Genomic DNA, 21,061 nt, shown 5'->3' on the forward strand with positions numbered 1-21,061 from the left:
TAACAAAGATGGAGGAAATAGGGTAGAAGAGAAGAATAGGGGTCCTTTATCCTAAGGGACTGACACAATGGGGTTCACTAGTCACCAAAAGGAGGAAGACAGGTGACAGAAAACCACAAGAAGGGAGATTCAGCAGAGACTAAGCCAGGCTGGCCAGTAGATAAACCAACCTATACCCAAAAGCAGGGCAAGAAAGGCAACCCCAAGCAAGAGCTCAGACTGAGAACATTCAGGAATATCCTGAAAGCCCATGGCCATATGAGGAGTATAAACAACAGCATTAGGGAACTTCTGTTCCAATGATAATTACAAAAGAGCAGGGGAGGATCAGCGTTTTTGTGGGGGCGGGGGAGAGAAAGGGACGTGACTTAGCATGCATTAAGATCTGTATTCAGAGTGGAAGGTAGATTTCATCTGTTTGCAGAGCAAACACGTTCTTTCTAGGTTCTAGCTGGAGTTATGCGGTCTCACTGAAGCTATTTAGAAAACTTCATGTTTCTTCTAAGTTACACCTACCTGACAGGCCACAATAGAAGAGGGTTTAGTTAGCAATATAGTACAGTGGCAGAAATAATGGGAGTGTGCAGAGGATCTGGATTGGAGGACCTTACCACACAACCATGCTAGGAGGTCCCACTACAAGTTTATGCTGCCCAACCTCATCCCAGCCCTTGATACTACCCAGTAAGCCTCACACTCTTTCTGGATTTACTCTCACTCTGCAAAGTGGCTGTTTTCAAACCTCTTTTCTACTCAGGCCATCTGTATCAACCCATTCCCCCTCCTTCTCAGCAGAGGTCCTCTCCTCATGCTTCGCTGAAAAAAAGGAGTCCATTTGTCCCAAGTTTCCTCTCTTCACTAACCCCACATTTCTCTTTGTTTTTCTTTTTTGGTTGGGCAATGAAGGTTAAGTGACTTGCCCAAAGTCACACAGCTGGTGAGTGTCAAGTGTCTGAGGACAGATTTGAATTCAGGTCCTCCTGACTCCAGGGCTGGTGTTCTATCCACTGCGCCACCTAGCTGCCCTCTAACCCCACATGTCTAATCACCTCAATATCATCCCCCTTCTCTCCTTTTTTATTCTAGTCTTGGAGGATGAGGCAGCACTTTTATCTGGTTGGCATCAGTCTTTCTACTTGTGCCCTTCATCCCACCCCTCTCATCTCTTAATTAAGTGTGGTGGTCCAGGCACTGCATGGCAGATTTCCCCTTTGATCATTCCTCCTTCCTGTTTTTCAACCTTTCCTTAGCCAGTGACTATTCCCCTGCTCCCAACATTCCCAGATTCCCTGCCCTTGTCAAGAAGACTTTCATTTGATCTTGCCATCCCTTCAAGCTATCATCCCATATCGCTTTTCCCTTCTACAGTCGCAGTCCTAGAAAAAGCCATCTATACTATTCCCTCAACTTCCTTACTTCCCCTTCTTAATACCCTGCAGTTGGACTTCTACTACTTAAGTGAAACTTTCCAGGGTCACCAATGGTCTCTTTAATGATGAATCCATTGACCTTTTCAGAGGTCATTCTTCTCATTTATACATTCATTATTTATTTATTCTTTATTATAACTTTTTTATAATTTATTTACTCATTCACAGTATTCAACAATGCTGACCTTGAGTTCCCACGGCACTCATCTCTCTTCTCCTATCTGTCATTTGGGGCAGTTAGGTGGCGCAGTGGATAAAGCACTGGCCTTGGATTCAGTCAGACCTGAGTTCAAATCCAGCCTCAGACACTTGACACTCAACTAGCTGTGTGACCCTGGGCAAGTCACTTAACCTTCATTGCCCTGCCCCCCCACCCCAAAAAAAAAGAAAAAAGGAAAAATCATCATTTGTGTTTGGGTGTCCCCAAGGGCTTTGTCCTGGGGCTGCTTCTTTTCCCTCTCTGTACTTTGTCTTGGTGATCTCATTAACTTCTATGCACTTAACTATCATTTTCATGCATATGACTCCCAAACATATCCAGTCCACATATCTCTCGCCTCTAATGTAATCCCACATCTCCAACTGCCTGTTAGATATCTCCACCTGGATGTCTCAAGGTAAATATCAAACTCAGCATGTCCAGATCCAAACTCATTCTTTTCTCCCCCTAAACTGCCCCTTCCTCCAAACTGCTTGATTTCTCTTGAGGGCACTACCATTCTTCCAGTAAGCCAGGATAGCAACCTGGAAATTATCCTCAACTCTTTATTCTCACTTATTTCCAAATATCTAAGAAGTTGCCAACACCCGTAACAACTCTCTCATCTGTCTCCTTTACTGCACATATATCACCACCCTTCTAGTTCAGGGCCTCCATCAGCTCTCACCTGGACCATGGCAGCAGCTTCTTAATTAGTCTCCCTGCCTCCAGTTTCTTCCTCCTCTTCAATCCTAAGTGGTGAGGTAGATAGAGTATGGGTATTAAGCATTAAGTATTAAGAAAGAACTAAGTTGAAATCCAGCCTCAGATACTTACTAGCAATGTGACCCTGAGCAAATCTCAAACCTCTGTTTGCCCCAATTTCCTCAACTGTAAACTGGGGATAATAACAGTACTTACCTCACAAGGTTGTTCTGATGATCAAATGAGATTTTTTTTTTTTGGTGAGGCAATTGGGGTTAAGTGACTTGCCCAAGGTCACACAGCTAGTAAGTGTTAAGTGTCTGAGGCTAGATTTGAACTTAGGTCCTCCTGACTCCCGGGCCAGTGCTCTATCCACTGCGCCACCTAGCTGCCCAATATCTTATTATTATAAAAATTGTTTTGGCCTCATAGACCCTCTGGAAGGTTTTGAGGGACCTACAATGTCCCCCAAACCACACTTTGAAGATCACTGTACTGAAGTCATCAATTTCCAACTCTAAGATTCTCAGTACTTTAATGGATCCATGATGGGTACTCCACCCATCAGTCAAGATAGCAACCCACTGGTGATTTTTCTAAGGTTTTATGATTCTTTAGAAAATGAGGCTATGATTACCCGGCAGTTATCCCAATCCTTTGGAATTTCATTTCTGTCCAGAACGAACAATCCCAGCAAAGGCCCATTGGACCAATGCTTTTGAATATACCAAAGGATGAACAAGAGGGACAAGGTCCAATTAGTTATAAAACTGCCCAAACACAGATGTAGATAACCCCCTCATTACCACACATTGTGGAATTATATAAACTGTTGCATAATAATATCACTTATCGGTGTTGTCATCTCTCTTTGAACGCAGCCTTTTCTTCTTGAAAATCAAAAACTGTGATGTGGTGTTTCCTTATCAATAATGGATTCTTAAACAGAGCTGAGCATTGTAATAGTCACAAATATCAACATTTACCTTGGAGCCAGGAGTGACAAAATAAAAAGCTAGAAGGTCACTGGGGAGGAAGGATGGTGTATAAAAGGCGGGTGAAGTCAGCATTCATTCACCACTGAGGCAAAGATGGCCAAGCTCACTCTCCTCACTGGTAAGTGACCATCCAGAACTTTATACTTTATGTCTCCTGCTCTTCTTCTTCTTTTTTTTTTAATTTTAGTGAGGCACTTGGGGTTAAGTGACTTGCCCAGGGTCACACAGCTAGTAAGTGTTAAGTGTCTGAGGCCAGATTTGAACTCAGGTACTCCTGACTCCAGGGCCGGTGCTCTATCCACTGTGCCACCTAGCTGCCCCTCTCCTGTTCTGACTTTCCAATTAACTAAGCCCTTTAACTTACTTCCTACCTTATAGTTGGGGCTGACACCCATGGGGTTGTTGTATTCAGGAAAAACAGCCTGAAGGAATCAAGGAAACACCATAGCTCCCCTATCCAAGGTGTGAGGGAAGGGGAGTCCAACAATATTAACTTCCTTGATACTCTGCTCCTGTCTGTAGCTTCTTTGTCCCAAGATACAGGAAGTGTTGGGAAACCAACTCTTTGTCACATTCAATCTCTCTTCCCTAAACTATGGGAGTTCTCTGCTCCTGCTTATCACTGATAGGTTGGCATGGTTATAGACTAGATCCTCTAAGTATTCTCCTGACCCATCACTGCCAGTAAGGCCATGGACCTGGGTGGAGAAGGATACTAAATCAAGCAGTGTATTGACCTTTTTGGGGTAGTTTGTGTGTGTGTGTGTGTGTGTGTGTGTGTGTGTGTGTGTTTTGTTTGTTTTTTGGTGAGGCAATTGGGGTTAAGTGACTTGCCCAGGGTCACACAGCTAGTAAGTATCATGTGTCTGAGGCTGGATTTGAACTCAGGTCCTCCTGAATCCAAGGCCGATGCTTTATCCACTGCGCCACCTAGCTGCCCCCAGTGTATTGACTTTGAAAAAAAGCCAACTGGGGGCAGCTAGGTAGCACAGTGGATAAGAGCACTGGCCCTGGAGTCAGGAGGACCAGAGTTCAAATCCGGCCTCAGACACTTAACACTTACTAGCTGTTTGACCTTGGGCAAGTCATTTAACCCCAATTGCCTCACTTAAAAAAAAAAAAGAAAAGAAACCAACCAACTAGGGGTTTTTCAAGGAACAAATGTTGTTCCATAGGGTATCTCTGTGATGGATTGCTCTTTAAGGAAGTAACTTGGGTTTTCTGGGAAGCCATACTCCTGGAAGGGCAGTCTCCCCGGCCTCAGAAAGACTCAGATTCCAATGTGGGGTCAGGTTCCAATGTAATGTCTTCAACATCCTCATCTCAAAAGTCTTGTCATTTGAGTAGGGCAGGGTCTTCAGGGAATATAGAAAGTTCAATAATATTAACAAATAAGTCATCATATTGTAAATAATAACAAAAGAGTTTATAAATTTTCATTGTTTTCAACCAATATTTATTGAAAGCATCCATGGATTCTGGGCTAGACTGTAGAATGTTCATGGACCCTCATGACTCACACTTTGAGAACCAGAGATCCCTAGATAGCATTTTCACAAAATTATGACTTGAAATTATTCCAAATAACAGGTAGGTATGTGTACAGGATTTAGAAATCAATGCAGTCAGCCTGTGGAGGAAAGAGGGTTCCCTTGCTCAGCTCCGCATCATCCTTTGTGGAAGTGAAAGCCAGACAGAGAGGACAAGTCACCTGTGTACACACACACACACACACACACACTGCACTTTTTTCAGTCTGACTTCTCTTTGACATTCTATTCGGACTCCTTTGGTTACACGCACCATGGCATCTGCACTGTTCCAGCAGTCACTTGAAAGACTCCATTCAGCTTCTTCTCCTCGGACAAATTGGACCCGATGGGAATCAGCTGAATGATTGGTCCCAGCCCAAGGTGGATGATGGGTAGAGGGAAGGGATGATTCTTCACACAGAGACTCTGTGTGGTCTGGGAACCCTGGACAGCAAGCTTCTGCACCCCCCTCCCCATCCCCACCCCAATCTGAGCTCCTACAGAGTCTGTCTCTGACATGGGAAGGAGGGATCTGAAGCTTCACTAAGTGAGCCCTAGAATCCAGATGCTTCTACAGGATGTCCCTGCTATACTCTGCCCAAGGAAGGAGACACAAGTGAGGGAGGTCTTCAATTATGCAAATGTTTCCTGTAAGAGGGACTAACCTTATTCAAGTTGGCTCCAGGGGACAGAACCAGGGGTCATGGGCAGAAAACTCAGAGAGGTAGATTTTGGCTCATTTTGAGCAAAGATTTCTTCATAATCAGAGCTTCCCCAAAGCTGTCTCAGAAAATAATACTTGTCATGCTCTTTCCCTATGTTATCTCCTTTGATCCTCACAACAACCCTGGTAGATGGGTGCTATTCTTCCCATTTTACAGATGAGCAAACTGAGGCTGAAGGAGAAGTTGATACTTGCCCAGAGTCACAGAGCTCATATATGCCTGAGGCAGAATTTGAACTCAGGTCTTCCTGACTTCAGGCTCTGTGCTTTATGCACCCAGCTTCCATTAACATCTAGTAAAGTGCTTGGTAGATGCTTAATAAATGTTTGTTAACTGATGTTTGTTTTTTCTTCCTCTAGGTCTGGCCCTGGTGCTGCTTGCCCAACTGGGTAAGTCATAGGCTCCTGCTTTACTGCTCCCCACGCCCCCTTCACTCACATCCTTTTCCAATGTCCTCATTCATTCTTTCTGTCTTTCTTTTTATTTTTTTGGTGAGGCAGTTGGGTTTAAGTGACTTGCCTAGGGTCACACAGCTAGTAAGTGTCAAGGGTCTGAAGCTGAATTTGAACTCAGGTCCTCCTGAATCCAGGGCCAGTGTCTATCCACCACACCACCTAGCTGCCCCTTCCAATGTCCTCATAATCCTCTTCATTCTCTCAACCATCTGAGTGCACATCATTTCTCTGCCCATTCTATAGCATGAGCTCAGAGAAGGCCACCTCGTTTTAATAGCTGGACCTACTCCCAGCAGTCACTCTACTATTCAAATGCTAAGGTCAGATGGAAATGACTTTGGGGATTCTCCCCCCAACAGACACTCTCTGTCAAATCATCCAAAGCTATTACCTGCATTACCATTGAGCATTACTGTATACCTAGGGAGCCTTGTTCTCTCAGCTTTTTCCAAAAGAGGACAATATGAGCCCAAATCTTGTCCCTGATCTCAGACTGAAAAGTCCAAGAGATTCTAATTTATATAGAGGCCTCTGGTCTAGAACCTCTACACTCCTGAAAGATAATGCTGTTTATTCTGTCATTTATATGAGCATTTTCTTCTGTTCACTATCCCTTCTACTACAGTCTTCCTTTTATGGTTCCTCAGGATATCCTGGTGTGGGGATCATCCCAAGACCCCTTAATGTCTTAATTAAGTTCAGGAAGGTTCATTATCCAGGTTGGCCAAAGCTTGATACCTTTTTTGGTCATAAAAATCTCTCAAAAGTCACCTACTAAATCATAGACTGATTGTGATCTACATCTGTGTAGGGAGTATTCATACCGGTGAAATTATAGCTCTTTGAAGTGTTGAATCAGCATTATAATGGCTCTCATTCATTGTTGACAAAAATGCTTTCTTCACAATATGTAGTGAAAGTAATGGCATCGCCATCTTACAGATAAGAAAACTGAGGTTGAGGGAGGTTAAGTATGCTGCCTAAGGTCACACAGCTAGTAAATGTCTGAGGAGGGATTTGAGTCCGGGGGCTTTGATTCTGATGCCAGTGATTTTTCCTCCCTTTCTTTTGTTTTGATGGAGTTTTTCATTAAAAGCTCAGTCTGGACAGTTAAAGCATCAGAGCAAGGTGCCTGGGGTAAGCTAAGAGAGGAAGGTGAACCCAACAGGTGTGAAGCGGGCTAAGGGACATTTATTTAGCTGGCTGCAAAGTAGGCAGGTAACGACCTTTGAGCTCATCTGTAAGACTATTGACCTTAGGAGTCCCACCCCCAAAGATTAAATACAAAGAGACAGACTTGACCAAAACCTTCCTGGAAATTTGTGGTGGATCTACTGGGAGAACAAGTCCAGACTACCTTCCTAGGACTGTTACATGTTATTCCCCTGTGCACACATTATGCTCCAAGCAAATTGGCTGTTCCACATGTGGCATTGCATCTCCTGTCTCTTGTCCTGTCTTAGTACAGGCTGTACCTCATGCTCAGAATGCTCTCCCTCATTGCCAACTGTTGAAATGCTTAAGCAGGGGGCAGCTAGGTGGCACAGTGGATAGAGCACTGGCCCTGGATTCAGGAGGTCCTGAGTTCAAATCTAGCCTCAGAAACTTGACACTTACTAGCTGCGTGACCCTGGGCAAGTCACTTAACCCCAATTGTCCCACCAAAAAAAAAAAAAATGAAATGCTTAAGCAGGAAAGGCTACAGTGGATAGAGCACCAGCCCTAGAGTCAGGAGTACCTGAGTTCAAATCCAGCCTCAGGCACTTAATAGCTGTGTGACCCTGGGCAAGTCACTTAACCTAATTGCCTCCCCCAAAAGAAAGAAATAAATCCTTAAGCACCTAGATGGCAGGGCATATGAAACATAGGGCTTTGGGTCATGAAAATCTGAATTCAACTCCTGCCTGAAACACTAACTTTATGACCATGGGCAAGTCACTTAAATTCTCAGCCTCAGTTTGCTCATCTGTCATTGGGGATAATAATAGTACCTATTGTCCAGGGCTGTTGTGAGGATCAGATGAGATGATGCATGTAAAAAATGTGTCACATATTTAAAGTGCTCTATAAATGCTAGTTATTTTTATTATTTTGCAAAGCTCAACTTAAGTGCTACGTCTTATAGGAGACCTATCCTGATCCTTCCCTTAACTTCTGCATTTCCATTTATCACTACCCTATTTTATCTTCTGTAATTACTTCATGTCAAACATACTATCCACCTCCAAAGAAAGAACTGATATTGATTGAACACATACTGAAGCATGGCTATTTTCACTTTCTTTTATTCAAGTTTCCTTATGCAAAATGACTAATTTGGTAATATTTTACATAATTACACAAGTATAATATATATATATATATATATATATATATATATATATATATATATCTGATTGCTTACCACCTCAGGGAGGGGGAAAGTGAAAGAGGGAAGGAAGGATAGAATTTGGAACTCAAAACTTTAAATAAAAATGTTTATTTTTTTTAAAAAATAATCATAGGAGGCAGCTAGGTGGCTCAGGGAATAAAGAACCAGTCTTGGATTCAGGAGGACCTGAGTTCAAATCCAGCCTCAGACACTTGACACTTACTACCTGTGTGACCCTGGGCAAGTCACTTAACCCTCATTGCCCTGCCAAAAACAAAACAAAAAAAAATGATAAAAAGAAAAGAATGTCAATTTTTTTTTTAACACAGAAACCACAGAGACAGTGGGGAGTTACAGAGAGTAACACAAACAGTATTGTATTGGTCCTACCACATTATATTTAATGTATAAAAAGAGAAACTACATATAATAGAAAAAAGAGAAAATACAAACTTACACATTTTTACTTATCTGTTTGTATGCCGTTTCCCCCAGTAAAATGTCAGCTTCTTGAAGGCAGGGACTGTTTCATTGTTGTCATTGCATTGTATCTGGCACATACTAGCTACTTAAAAAATACTTGTTGAATGAATGAATGAATGAATGAATGAATGAGCAGGCTCTGCTGCTGTCACTCCCCGTGACATTTGCTCCTTGCTGCCAACAGGCTCTGCCTACCATCTGACATGTTACTTCACCAACTGGGCCCAGTACAGGCCAGGCCTGGGACGCTTCAAGCCAGAGAACATTGACCCCTGCCTCTGTACTCACTTGATCTATGCTTTTGCTGGGATGAGCAACAATGAGATCACCACAATCGAATGGAATGATGTGACCCTCTACAAATCCTTCAATGGCTTGAAAAACAAGTAAGGAAGGGGGAAAGGTTAATGTGTTGACAATGGACTAGAATCCCCTAGACTAATGCAAATAAAGGTCAATCAATCAGTCAATAATCAATCAAGAAACATTTATTAAGCACCTGTTATGTGCCAAGCACTGTGCTAAGTGTAGGGGATACAAAAAGAGGCAAAAGACAGTCCCTGCCCTCAAGGAACTTATAATCACATGCAGGAGCTCAACCAGGATTCTAAGACACTATTTCCAAACTAAACATAAACCCAACTTATTGAGTATTTAGGACAAGAGGTAGGCATGCCGCATGGATTTTCGACATAGCCTTGTTAGTTCTGAGGCTGACATGGAGAGTAAGTTCTTCTTGAGGAGTTTTCTTTCTGTTTAGAACATCAAAGAGCCCCCCACACCAACAGGTCAGTAAGAGTATCTCTCAGAGGGCACCAGATATTTCCTAAGCACCAATGTCTTCTTTGCAGGCATGCCTACAGTAAGCCTGGTGGAGCAGAAAGAGGATTGTACCGAGAGGCAAGAGACCAAGGGTCCTGTCTCTAGCATTTAATAGTTGTGTGTGACGCTGGGCAAGTCACTGAACTACTCTGCATCTCAGTTCCTTCATTTGCAAAATGGAGACAATAATGCTTATGCTACCCACATCATAGGATTGTGACTTGCCCAGGGTCACCCAGCTAGGAAGTGTTCTGACTCCAGACCCAGTGCTTGATGCACTATGGTGCCACCCAGGGCCTCCAGTGGTTGGAATAGTTGATCTCAAGGGTGTTTTCAACCTACAGATGCCACAAGGAAATGATTTTTGCTGGGTGTGCCTCACCATTCCAACTTATTCAGATGAAGGTGGAAATCTCAGAACCTGAGAGGCCGATTGTTCCACTGGGAGGTGGTCCAACTAAAGAGCCATACAGTCCCCTTCCACGCCAAGATTTGCCATTTCCTCGGATGGAACAAGCCACACCCTCTTCTAATAAGACAGCTAAATTTGTAAATTGGGTCAACGACAGATATCCAAAAGATGCTGACAGTGCCTTTTGTTTACAAAAACTAACACTGCAGTTTTAGTCCCCAAAGGCCAGGGGACACTGACCCCATTAACTCCACAAGGGACATGGAAAACAACCTAACAAAACTTCTTGGGCTCCTCATCAGCTCTGTTCCAAAGCCCTTCCTATTGAGCTACCCAGCCAATCTCTCTATGAGAAGTTATTACATGTCGGTTCTAACATGCCCTTTTTATTCTCTCTCTAGGAACAGTGAGCTGAAGACTCTCCTAGCTATTGGAGGCTGGAACTTTGGAACTGCCCCGTAAGTCTTTCCTTATGATTAGAATCATAATTGACTTGGAAGGGTTTAAGAGCCTCTTTGGTTTGTTTGTTTGTTTGTTGTTTGTTTTAAGAGCCTCTTTGTAAGGAGCCACACAGAGTCAAAATTCTCCCTTGCCTTAAACAATCTTACAGCATCAGACTGGCACAGGGACTGAAGTACAAAAGCCAAGATAAAATAGATATGGATATAAAATAATTATGGCTCAGGGGCAGCTAGGTGGCGCAGTGGATAGAGCACTGGCCCTGGATTCAGGAAGACCTGAGTTCAAATCCTACCTCAGACACTTAACACTTACTAGCTGTGTGACCCTGGGCAAGTCACTTAACCCCAATTGCCTCACCAAAAAAAAAAAATAATAATAATTATGGCTAGGAGTCATGGCAGTCGAAGTTCTTGGGAGGCTGAGGCTGGTGGCTCTCTTCTGCTGGAGAATCCTGAACTGCAGCTTGCTAAGCCGATCAGGGGTCAGTCTGACATCCATAGGGCAAGCTCCCCTTGGCATGGAGGCCCACTAGGTTGGCTAAGTAGGGACAATACTGCCCAGGTGGGAAATGGAGCGGATCAAAGTTCCTTCGAGATGGGGCCCAGGAGGAGCCCCCTTCTTCTAGCCAGGATGAGATATAGAGACCCAGTCTTTTTTTTTTTCTTTAAAGTAATATTGCTAGAATTTTTTCTCTAGACCAGAATTCAACATATGGAGGGTTCTACCTTAGGTTCATTCAAAGATCCAAAGATGGGAGAGTGTGAAATAATCTTAGCTGTGTGACCTCCTAAAAATCTCTCGACCTTTCTGTGCCTTGGATTCCTCTGCTGTAAAATGAGAGGTCTGGCCCAGATCAAGGATTCTTCATCCTTTTTGTGCCAAGTAATCTGGGGAAGCCTATGGACCCCTTCTCAAAAGAATGATTTAGGGGCAGCTAAATGGCGCAGTGGATAGAGCACCAGCCCTGGAGTCAGGAGTACCTGAGTTCAAATCCGGCCTCAGACACTTAAAACTTACTAGCTGTGTGACCCTGGGCAAATCACTTAACCCCAATTGCCTCACTAAAAACAAAAAACAAACAAACAAAAAAAGAATGATTTAAATGCATGAAATAAAGTACATAGGATTATAAAGGATTCCAATTATACTGAAATACAATTTCCAAAATATTTTTAAAAACCAAGTTCATGGACCCCCCTCCCCTCCAAGTTAAGAATCCCTCAGGGGCAGCTAGATGGCGCAGTGAATAAAGCACCGGCCCTGGATTCAGGAGGACCTGAGTTCAAATCCGGCCTCAGACACTTAACACTTACTAGCTGTGTGACCATGGGCAAGTCACTTAATCCCAATTGCCTCACCAAAAAAAAAAAGAATCCCTCAGAGATCATCTCTAAGGGCCCTTCTAGCCCCAACAGTCCATAATTATTAAAATAGAAAAGAGATTCTACCTGGTTCACATCACATCTGGAGTATTCTATTCAGTTTTAGGTACCATATTTGGGGCTAGGCATGACATGACATGATATGAGGAGGAAAGTATAGTAAAGCAAGAGGGAGATCAGTATCTGGAAAGGAAAAGTGACTAAAGGGAGCTCAACCAAAATGGGGCAACCAGGATGGGAAAAGGCTTCTAGACTGTGCTATATAAATATCTGTTGAAAAAAGTGAGGGTCAGGAGCAGCTAGGTGGCCCAGTGGATAAAGCACTGGCCCTGGATTCAGGAGGTCCTGAGTTCAAATCCAGCCTCAGACACTTGACACTTACTACCTGTGTGACCCTGGGCAAGTCACTTGACCCTCATTGCCCCACAAAAAAAAGAAAAAGAAAAAAGTGAGGGTGTCTAGCCTGAAGAAAAGGCTGCTTGGGAGAGACATGATAATCATCTTCAAATGGGAAGGGAAGTAGATGTTGACTGCCCCTAAGGAAAAATGAGGGTTGTACAACAGTAGAATGAATTACCTCAAGGGCTAGTGATGTCCCCTGTCTTTGGAAGCATTCAAGTGAAGGGTGAATGATTCAGTTGCTGGGAATGTTATAGAAAGGATTATTGCTCAGACAGGGGTGACATTAGATGACCTCTGAGGTACCTGGCAAATTCCAGATTTTATTATTCTAAGGATCTGGTTATAAGACGATAGCCCCGACATGAATACTGAGGATGTGGTATAGATGTGCTTACCTAATGGGTTCAGTATATTGGATTAGATGGTGATAATGAGGTCACAGAGGCTCCACATTTAAGGGATTGCTGCTTTACCCCCAATTAGTTGGGGAACTCAAGAATGGTTTAAATGATAGTAGAAAGTAATGAGTTAGGGCCAGGAGGAAGTTATTAGCATCAAATACATCCTGGAAGAAAGATCTGAGGCAGGAGGGGGAGAAATACACAAAGGGTTACTGTGTTGGTATAACCAGATACAGCAGAGATTATAAGTATGGGGTTAGGAGAAACCAAAACAAGTGAACTGGTCAGGGCCGAGGTGCCCTTAAGAATTTTGAAGCAATTGGGAAGAATATGGACTTGCTGAGGCATGTCCAAAAACACAGTCACAAGGACTTACCCAAGAGAATTGATTAAAGGGTCCCATTGTGGGAGAAGAGTCCAGAGAGAAGGGGAGTTCAATGAACCAAGAGGAAAATCAGGCTCTGGAAAAGAAGAGTGACTAAAGGGAAGTAAGAAAGGAGTTAGTTTCTAGAAATGTTGAGAAGATAAAAACCAATGAGACTTTGGGGAAAGAGAAGAAGAAAGATGTGAAGGACAAAGATAAGGTGACAATGGAAATCATCTACAGACTGAAAGCCACATCTATCTGCTGCCTGTTTTCATAAGGTGCATGATTTTTACATTTTTAGGTTGTAAAAACCATTCTTGTCTGGAGGCATACAAAAGCAGGTAGTGGGCCAAATTTGACCCTGAGTAGCAGTAGTTTGCTCATCCCTTGTCTAGACATTCTCAGCTTGAGGATCATGGCTAGTTCACTGTGATGTCATGGGAGATAAACAAGATGGAGTGAGCTGGAGATGGGCACAGTCTGAGATGTCTTATCAATAGAGCTTTACAGGTCACTCAGAAGGATGAAGTCCACAAAAAGATGTGATCTGCATATGAATTTCCTGACTTCATCTTCTTTCCATCTCCTTCAGATTCACTACCATGGTTTCCACTCCTGAGAACCGCCAGACTTTTATTAACTCGGTCATCAAATTCCTGCGCCAGTATGAATTTGATGGGCTGGACTTTGACTGGGAGTACCCTGGCTCTCGTGGTAGCCCTCCTCAGGACAAGAACCTCTTCACCGTCCTGGTCAAGGTGAGTCGGACACATTTGCATGTGACTGAGAAGCATGTAGCATAATGCCAGTAAGGCAATGCAGAAAATGTAAGCAATCTTCTGAACTGATTTTGACTCTGAATGGACGATGACTTTTCCAGTAGTCAAAACACAAATTCCTTATCCAACCATCCAACTTCCAAGTATTACTGATTTCATGTCCATAACATCTCTTGCATCTCTTCCCTGCACTCAACTCATACCGCAAACATCCTAATTCGGGCTCTTATAACCTCTTGCCTAGACTTATGGCAACACATTGTTAGTTGATCTTCTTGCCTCCAGTATCTCCCCTTTCCAAACCAACATCCAACAATTGCCAAATTGGTATTTCTAGAGCATGGATCTCACAATGTCACTTCCCTGCAATAAACTTCAGTGTTTCCCTAGTACCTGTAGGCAAAAAATACCCCTTCTTCTGTTTGGCATTTAAATCCCTCCACAATCAGGCTCCAATTTTTTCCCCAGGCTGGTTACACATAACTTCTTCCTCACATTCCACATTCCAGCCAAATTGCTTTTCTCCATGATATTCCATTTTCCATCTCTGTGCGCTTGCACAGGATGTGCCTCATGCCTGGAACACTCTTTCCTTTTCTCCATATCTTGAAACCCCTGGGTCTCTTAAAGGTTCAGCTTAAGTACCAACACTTCCAAGAGGCCTTTTGGGATTTCATCAGTTGTGTTTCCCACACTCCCCACTCTATTTTCTATTTATCTGGTATGCATTTTATATTTACTTAACTGTGAATTTGTTCTACCACCACCATCACCACATACACACACACACGCACACACACACACACACACACACAACTCCGATCACCACCTATATAATGTAAGCTTCTTGAGGTCAAAGACTATTCCTTTTGGGGTTTTGTTTGCTTGGTTGGTTTTGGTGTTTTTGCTTTTGTTTTTTATCCCTGGTGGCTGAGGCTTAATAAATGCTTGACGATCTCTGAGGTCCCTTGCAATCAACCAAGCAAAAACCATTCATGAAGCAATTACTAGGTACCAGTCATCATGGTGGGCACCAAGAACAGATCTAAGTTGCCAGAATCCTGTGAACTCAACTGAAACAGTGATGTACACTAAAGGTTGAGTCCAGAGAGCAGCCAGAGAAGTCGCTGTCCACTCACTCTCTTCTGCTCACCCACAGGAAATGCGTGAAGCTTTTGAGCAGGAAGCCAAGCAGATCAACAAACCCAGGCTGCTGGTCACTGCTGCTGTGGCTGCCGGCATCTCCAACATCGAGTCTGGCTACGACATTCCCCAGCTCTCTCAGTGAGTACCGTTAGAGGTGCTGGAGAAGACAACCCTCAGTCCATCACAGTGCTCAGAGAAGGTAGAAAACAATGGCTAGAGATCCATTTCAATCCTGTTCTCCTTCCCAGGTACCTGGACTTCTTCCATGTCATGACTTACGACCTCCACGGCTCCTGGGAGAGCTACACCGGAGAGAACAGTCCCCTGTACAAAAACCCCAGAGATACTGGCGCTAATGCCTACCTCAACGTGGTGAGTCCCCCGCACACCATGAGGACCACAGAGAACTGAAATCCTAGGTCCGAAATACATCAAGGTGGCAAATATAACTGAGAGCTTTAGCTACATTCCAGACACACTTATTAAGTGTCTACTATGTGTAAGGAACTTTACTAGCATCTCAGGATGGAGACATGAAAGCCATAGCTTTGAGCTATGATGACGATAAATAATGAAGATGGCGGTAGTGGTGGCGGTGATTATGATAGTCAACATTACTTTAAGGTTTGCAAAGTGCTTTACAGATATTTTCTCATTTGATCCTCAAAGCTCACCTGGTCTTAGGAGGACAAGATCCCTTGTATACTGGAGAGGGAGGGAGAGAGGGAAGAGAAAAGAGGGAAGAAGGTGCTTAATCGAGCATGGGCCCAAATCTATCTAATGTACCTCTCTTCCAGGATTATGCCATGAACTTCTGGAAGGACCATGGAGCCCCGGCTGAGAAGCTCATTGTTGGATTCCCAACCTATGGACATACTTTCATGCTGAGCAACCCTTCTAACAATGGCATTGGTGCACCCACCACCGGCCCTGGCCCTGCTGGACCCTACACCAGGCAGGCTGGATTCTGGGCTTACTATGAGGTATCTAGCTAGAAAGTTGTCTAAAAGTTAGTTTTGGAGCTGAAAAATTTTATTATATTGCAAAGAGATTATTCAGAGAAGGATAGCAACCAAAGCCCTAGTCTGTTTTGGTGCTGTAGCATGAAGGTGATACTGGGTTCTCCAAACTATGTCAGTAAAGAACAAACTTTGACAGGTTCTGTTAATCTAAAAAGACTTTCAGTCTGGGCCCAGTCATGTTCTGTTGTCTGAGGGTCAGTGTCCAAAATTTCTGAGAGGCCCTTTAGCAGAGAGCTGGCCAGTGAGCAGAGGTGACTTTTGGCCACAGCAGTATATGAAACTATTTAAAATAATAAAATACTTTAATTTTTTAAAAAAGAAACTGTCCATTTAAGGCATGGAAGGCTTGTCATCTACATCATGAGAGGTAATATTCACATAAGCAAAATTGGGGATCCTTGAAATAAATAAGTAGTGTTTTGGGTCAGAGGTAAAAAGTATGTGAGCATTTGCCTATTTAAATAGGGATCTCATTCAGGTTTTAGGCAGGTCACACTTGGAGACCCAGAGCTAGTGGTTACTGTATTCGGCACAGTACTTTCCTACATCTAGAGAAGGGTGTCCCTTCCTTCCAAAGCAGCCAAGTCATTCAGTAATCTAATATCACAGTTGAAAGAGACATGGTGATCATCTAGCACAAGACCTTCACTTTAAACCTCCCATCATCCTTTTAATTATTGAAAATAAATATCTAAAAATGGTCAGGATTTAGAATGCCAATGTTACATTCACAGACAAGTTTATGTGTTTTCCCTTTGAAATGATTTACATTAATTCACAGTTTAAAACACAAACTTCTTTTACTAATCCTTCTGTATTATTTCACGTGATGGTCACCCTGGCTCCCATGAATTCTATTATCATCTCTATGCAGAATATTTTCAAATCTACTTGTCCAGCCCTAATCTCTCTCCTGTCTTCAATATATATATATATATATATATATATATATATATATATATAGTGAGGCAATTGGGGTCAAGTGACTTGCCTAGGGTCACACAGCTAGTAAGTGTTAAGTGTCTGAGGCCGGATTTGAACTCAGGCCCTCCTGACTCCACGGCTGGTGTTCTATCCACTGTGCCACCTAGTTGCCTCTCTGTCTTCAATATCTAACTGCCTTTTGTATTTGTTGTTCAGTCATTTCAGTTGTGCCTGCTTTTTCTTGACCCCATTTGGGGTTTTCTTGGGCAAAGATACTGGAGTGGTTTGCCATTTCCTTCTCTAGCTCATTTTGTAGATGAGGAAACTGAGGCAAACAGGGTTAAGTGACTTGCCTGTTGTCAAACAGCTAGTAAGTGTTTGGGATCAGATTTGAACTCAGAAAGATGAGTCTTTCTTACTATAGGTCTGACACTTTATCCACTGCACCACAGCTGCCTTTTTTATATGCTGAATGACATGTTCCATAGCCCTCTTAAACTTAACATGTTCAAAAGTACACTCACTATCCTTTCCCCAAAACCTTTACTCTTCCCAAATTCACTGTTACCATTGAAAGTAGTGCCATCTTCCCAGACACCCGGGCTTACAACCTAGGTGGCATCTTCAACTCCTCACTTTCTCTCACCTCCAATTGGATGCCCACTTCTGTCATTTCTCTCTTTATAACTAACATCTCTCCTATATGCCCCCTTCTCTCCTCTGACAGTGCCACAACCCTAACACAGGTCCTCATCTCTTCACACCTGGACCATTGCACTATCCTGCTCATGGGTCTCCCTGCCTCGAGTATCTACCATTATAATCCATCCATCATCCATCCATCATCTTGAAATGCAAGTCTGACCATGTCACCCCCTACCCCCAATTCAGTCAACTCCAGAGCTCCCTATGACCTCCAGGATCAAACACCAAACCCAAAGCCCTTCATCACCTTCTCCTTCCCCACTTTCTAGTCTTCTAGACCCCACTCCTCTCCAGATTCTCTCTGGTCCAGAGACACAGGTCTCCTTGTGGTTCCTCACATCCTATCTCCCTATTGATATTCCATGTCCCTGTGGCAGGCATATTCACCGGCTGTTCCCCATGACTGAATTTCTTCCTCCTCATCTCCACCTGCTGACTTTCCTGGATTCGTTCAAGTCTCAGCTAAAGTCCTATCTTCTGCAAGAAGCCTTTCTTTCTTTTCTTTCTTTCCTTTTTTTTTTTTTTTTTTTTTGGTGAGGCAATTGGGGTTAAGTGACTTGCCTAGGGTCACACAGCTAGTAATTTTTAAGTGTCTGAGGCCAGATTTGAACTCAGGTCCTCCTGAATCCAGGGCCAGTGCTCTATCCACTGTGCCACCTAGCCTCCCCAAGAAGCCTTTCTTAATATTTCACCTTAGTGTCTTCCCCCAGGATCCTCTCCAATTTATCTTGTATATATTCTGTTTGTACGCGGCTATTTGCCTGATATCTCCCCATTAGTGGATGAGCTCCTCAAGAGCAAAGACTAGTCTATACCCTCCTTTTATTCTCAGCCCTTAGGATAACCCTGGCACCTAATGAGTACAATGATTGCTGACTGACTAAATGACTCCTTTCCATTCTTTTATATAAATGGAAATGCTCCTTTGTGTTTGCAAAGTTCATAATAATCTTTTTTTTCTAAGAACTTTAAAAACTTTTAAAGTTTATACTCAAAGCCTTCCTGAAAACTTTTCTCAGCCTCTTGCCCTGTCATTTTCTTTTCTCAGATCTGCCCCTTCCTGAAGGATGGCGCTACTCAGGTGTGGGAGGCTTCTGAGGACGTCCCCTATGCTTACAAAGGAAACGAGTGGGTTGGTTATGACAACCGCAAGAGCTTCCAAATCAAGGTAGAGTAATTCTCTGGACTCCCTTGAATCAGTTCATCCCTATTTATAGCCCAAAGCCTTGGGAGAACCCAAGATTGGGCCTGGAGCCGACAACTACCCTGTCCCCACAGGCTGAGTGGCTGAAGAAGAATAACTTTGGAGGAGCCATGGTCTGGGCCATTGACTTGGATGACTTCACTGGAACTTTCTGCAACCAGGGAAAATTCCCCCTGATCAACACCTTGAAGAATGCCCTGGGTCTGGAGAGTGCAAGTGAGTGGGAGCTGCAGATGTGCCCTTTCCACTTCCTCTCCCCTGGATGGGACAATAATAGCACTGGGAAGGAGAGTTCTTCCAATCCCTGGAATCTGAAAGTGAAGAGAGGAAGAATTCAAACAAACACTCTTAGTCATTCATTGCTTTCCACCTGAGAAATGGAGCGCTTAGTCCCCAGAGCCACAGAATCTCTGAAAATTATGGAATCTGGCCAAATTAGGATCTTCTGAGTCATTGTTCAAGAGAATCAGGGGAAAGCCCTGAGTCAACAAATGACTGCCAAGCCGATCAGGGTAGCTTATCAGGGACAGTCCCATGTTATCCAACACTAATAATCCATTTCTATTCATTCAAAGAATGAATAGGAATATGAACACCAAGTATCCAGCACTCTGCTAGATACTAGAGAGAACAGATTCTCACAATGCTGGGCCTGGTGGTTCAACTAAGTCTTGAAGGAATTTTTCGGAATGTACATTTCCAATCACATGAGTCCCCTGACTCTCCAGGCAAAAAAAATAATCTTGTGCCTATGCCCTGAGGACTAAAAAAAAGAGGACTACGGGTGGATACCAATAGGCATGAACTACAGTTCCTGCCTATAGGAAATTTTCAGGGCAGTTAAGATATCTCATGCACACATTAACATTTAAATAACAGCACAAGCAGTTTTGCCTTGAGTAGTATATGATTAAATGGTGAATATGTGGTTTGGATTATAAATTCTATGAGTTTGTAGGAGGGAGAAGTCACCGAGGGTTAGAATGGTCAAGGAAAGGTTCATGCAAAGATGGGAACTGAATAAATCCTTGGAGAATATGTCAGAGGTAGATCATCCTAGCCAGGATGGGAGTGTGAAGAGAAGGGAATGACATGTAAAACCCTGGAGGAAAGAACCAGGAGCAGGACCTGAGAGGGAGCCCCCTTACTTCAGGCATCTCAGACCATGAGCAGGGAGGACTAATGACCTCATTTGCTTCCCTCCCAGGTTGCAAGGCCCCTGCTGAGCCCATTGCTCCCATCACTGAACCTCCAAGTCAAGGTGGCAGTGGTGGCAGCGGTAGCAGTGGCAGCAGTGGTGGCAGCAGCGGCAGTGGTAGCAGCTCTGGGGGCAGTTCCAGTGGCAGTGGGTTCTGTGCCACCCGGGCCAGTGGCCTTTATCCCGACCCCACCAACAAGAATGCCTTCTACAACTGCGTGAATGGGAAGACCTTCCAGGAACATTGCCAGACAGGCCTTGTCTTTGATGCTTCTTGCTCCTGCTGCAACTGGCCATGAATTCCCAGAGTTCAAGGTCACCCAGGTTGTCCCCAGAAATGTGCAATAAAGTAGTGAGCATCTATGTCCTGTGGTCTCCTCCTCTTTGCCGAGCCCTCCCTTGCTCTGGGTCTCAAAACCACCTTTCCACCAAGACATTCTTAAGATGGGAAAGGAGACTGGAAGTCAGCAAGGCCAACTTCTTTTTATGCCCATGCCATAGCAACTGGTCAGTCAGCTTCCTATACTGAGTACCCAAAAGGACACTGGCTTCTACTCTGGTTTTCTGTTGCTGTTGGTAGAGAAAGGAGAAACCCCAAAGCCATACACCTGGGCTTGCAAAAGCAAGGTAGCCCAGTCTGAGGCCAATTCTCATCAACAGCCAACACTTCTAGCAGCCTGATTGGTCCAGACCTGTTCCTTGATTCCTTATCCCCACCCGCAAATAGAACCTAACTAACATCAGTTTTTCACAGCATTGTAGAGTTAGGTGGGATATAAGAAACTATTTAGTCTAACCTGTACCTGAACAACAACAATGAAAATCCCCTATACTTCCAAAAAGAAGTTATTCAGTACTTAAAGACCTTCAGTGAGAGGAAACTCATCATCCCCTTGTTGTTTTTGTTGTTTAGTCTTGTTTTGTCATTTTTCAGTTG

General features: G+C 43.6%; 1 protein-coding gene across 1 annotated transcript; it reads left to right on the top strand.

Moving 5' to 3' along the window:
- The first annotated feature begins 3,425 nt into the window (after nucleotides 1–3,425).
- On the top strand, nucleotides 3,426–20,423 carry LOC122755985 (acidic mammalian chitinase-like). The gene is made up of 11 exons (XM_044004994.1): nucleotides 3,426–3,450; nucleotides 5,949–5,978; nucleotides 9,083–9,284; nucleotides 10,534–10,590; nucleotides 13,739–13,904; nucleotides 15,085–15,209; nucleotides 15,320–15,443; nucleotides 15,869–16,054; nucleotides 18,771–18,890; nucleotides 19,001–19,142; nucleotides 20,134–20,423. The coding sequence occupies exons 1-11, from the start codon at nucleotides 3,426–3,428 to the stop codon at nucleotides 20,421–20,423; spliced, it is 1,467 nt and encodes a 488-aa protein (XP_043860929.1).
- The last annotated feature ends 638 nt before the right edge of the window (nucleotides 20,424–21,061 follow it).

Source organism: Dromiciops gliroides, chromosome 4 (genome assembly GCF_019393635.1).
Source record: "Dromiciops gliroides isolate mDroGli1 chromosome 4, mDroGli1.pri, whole genome shotgun sequence".
Taxonomy (NCBI): Eukaryota; Metazoa; Chordata; class Mammalia; order Microbiotheria; family Microbiotheriidae; genus Dromiciops; species Dromiciops gliroides.

Excerpts from the sequence above, each read along its gene's own strand:
- LOC122755985 (XM_044004994.1), top strand. The coding sequence starts at position 3,426 with ATGGCCAAGCTCACTCTCCTCACTG. Across the intron at positions 15,210-15,319 it reads GACATTCCCCAGCTCTCTCA|GTACCTGGACTTCTTCCATG; the intron begins GTGAGTACCGTT and ends TCTCCTTCCCAG. Across the intron at positions 19,143-20,133 it reads CCTGGGTCTGGAGAGTGCAA|GTTGCAAGGCCCCTGCTGAG; the intron begins GTGAGTGGGAGC and ends CTTCCCTCCCAG.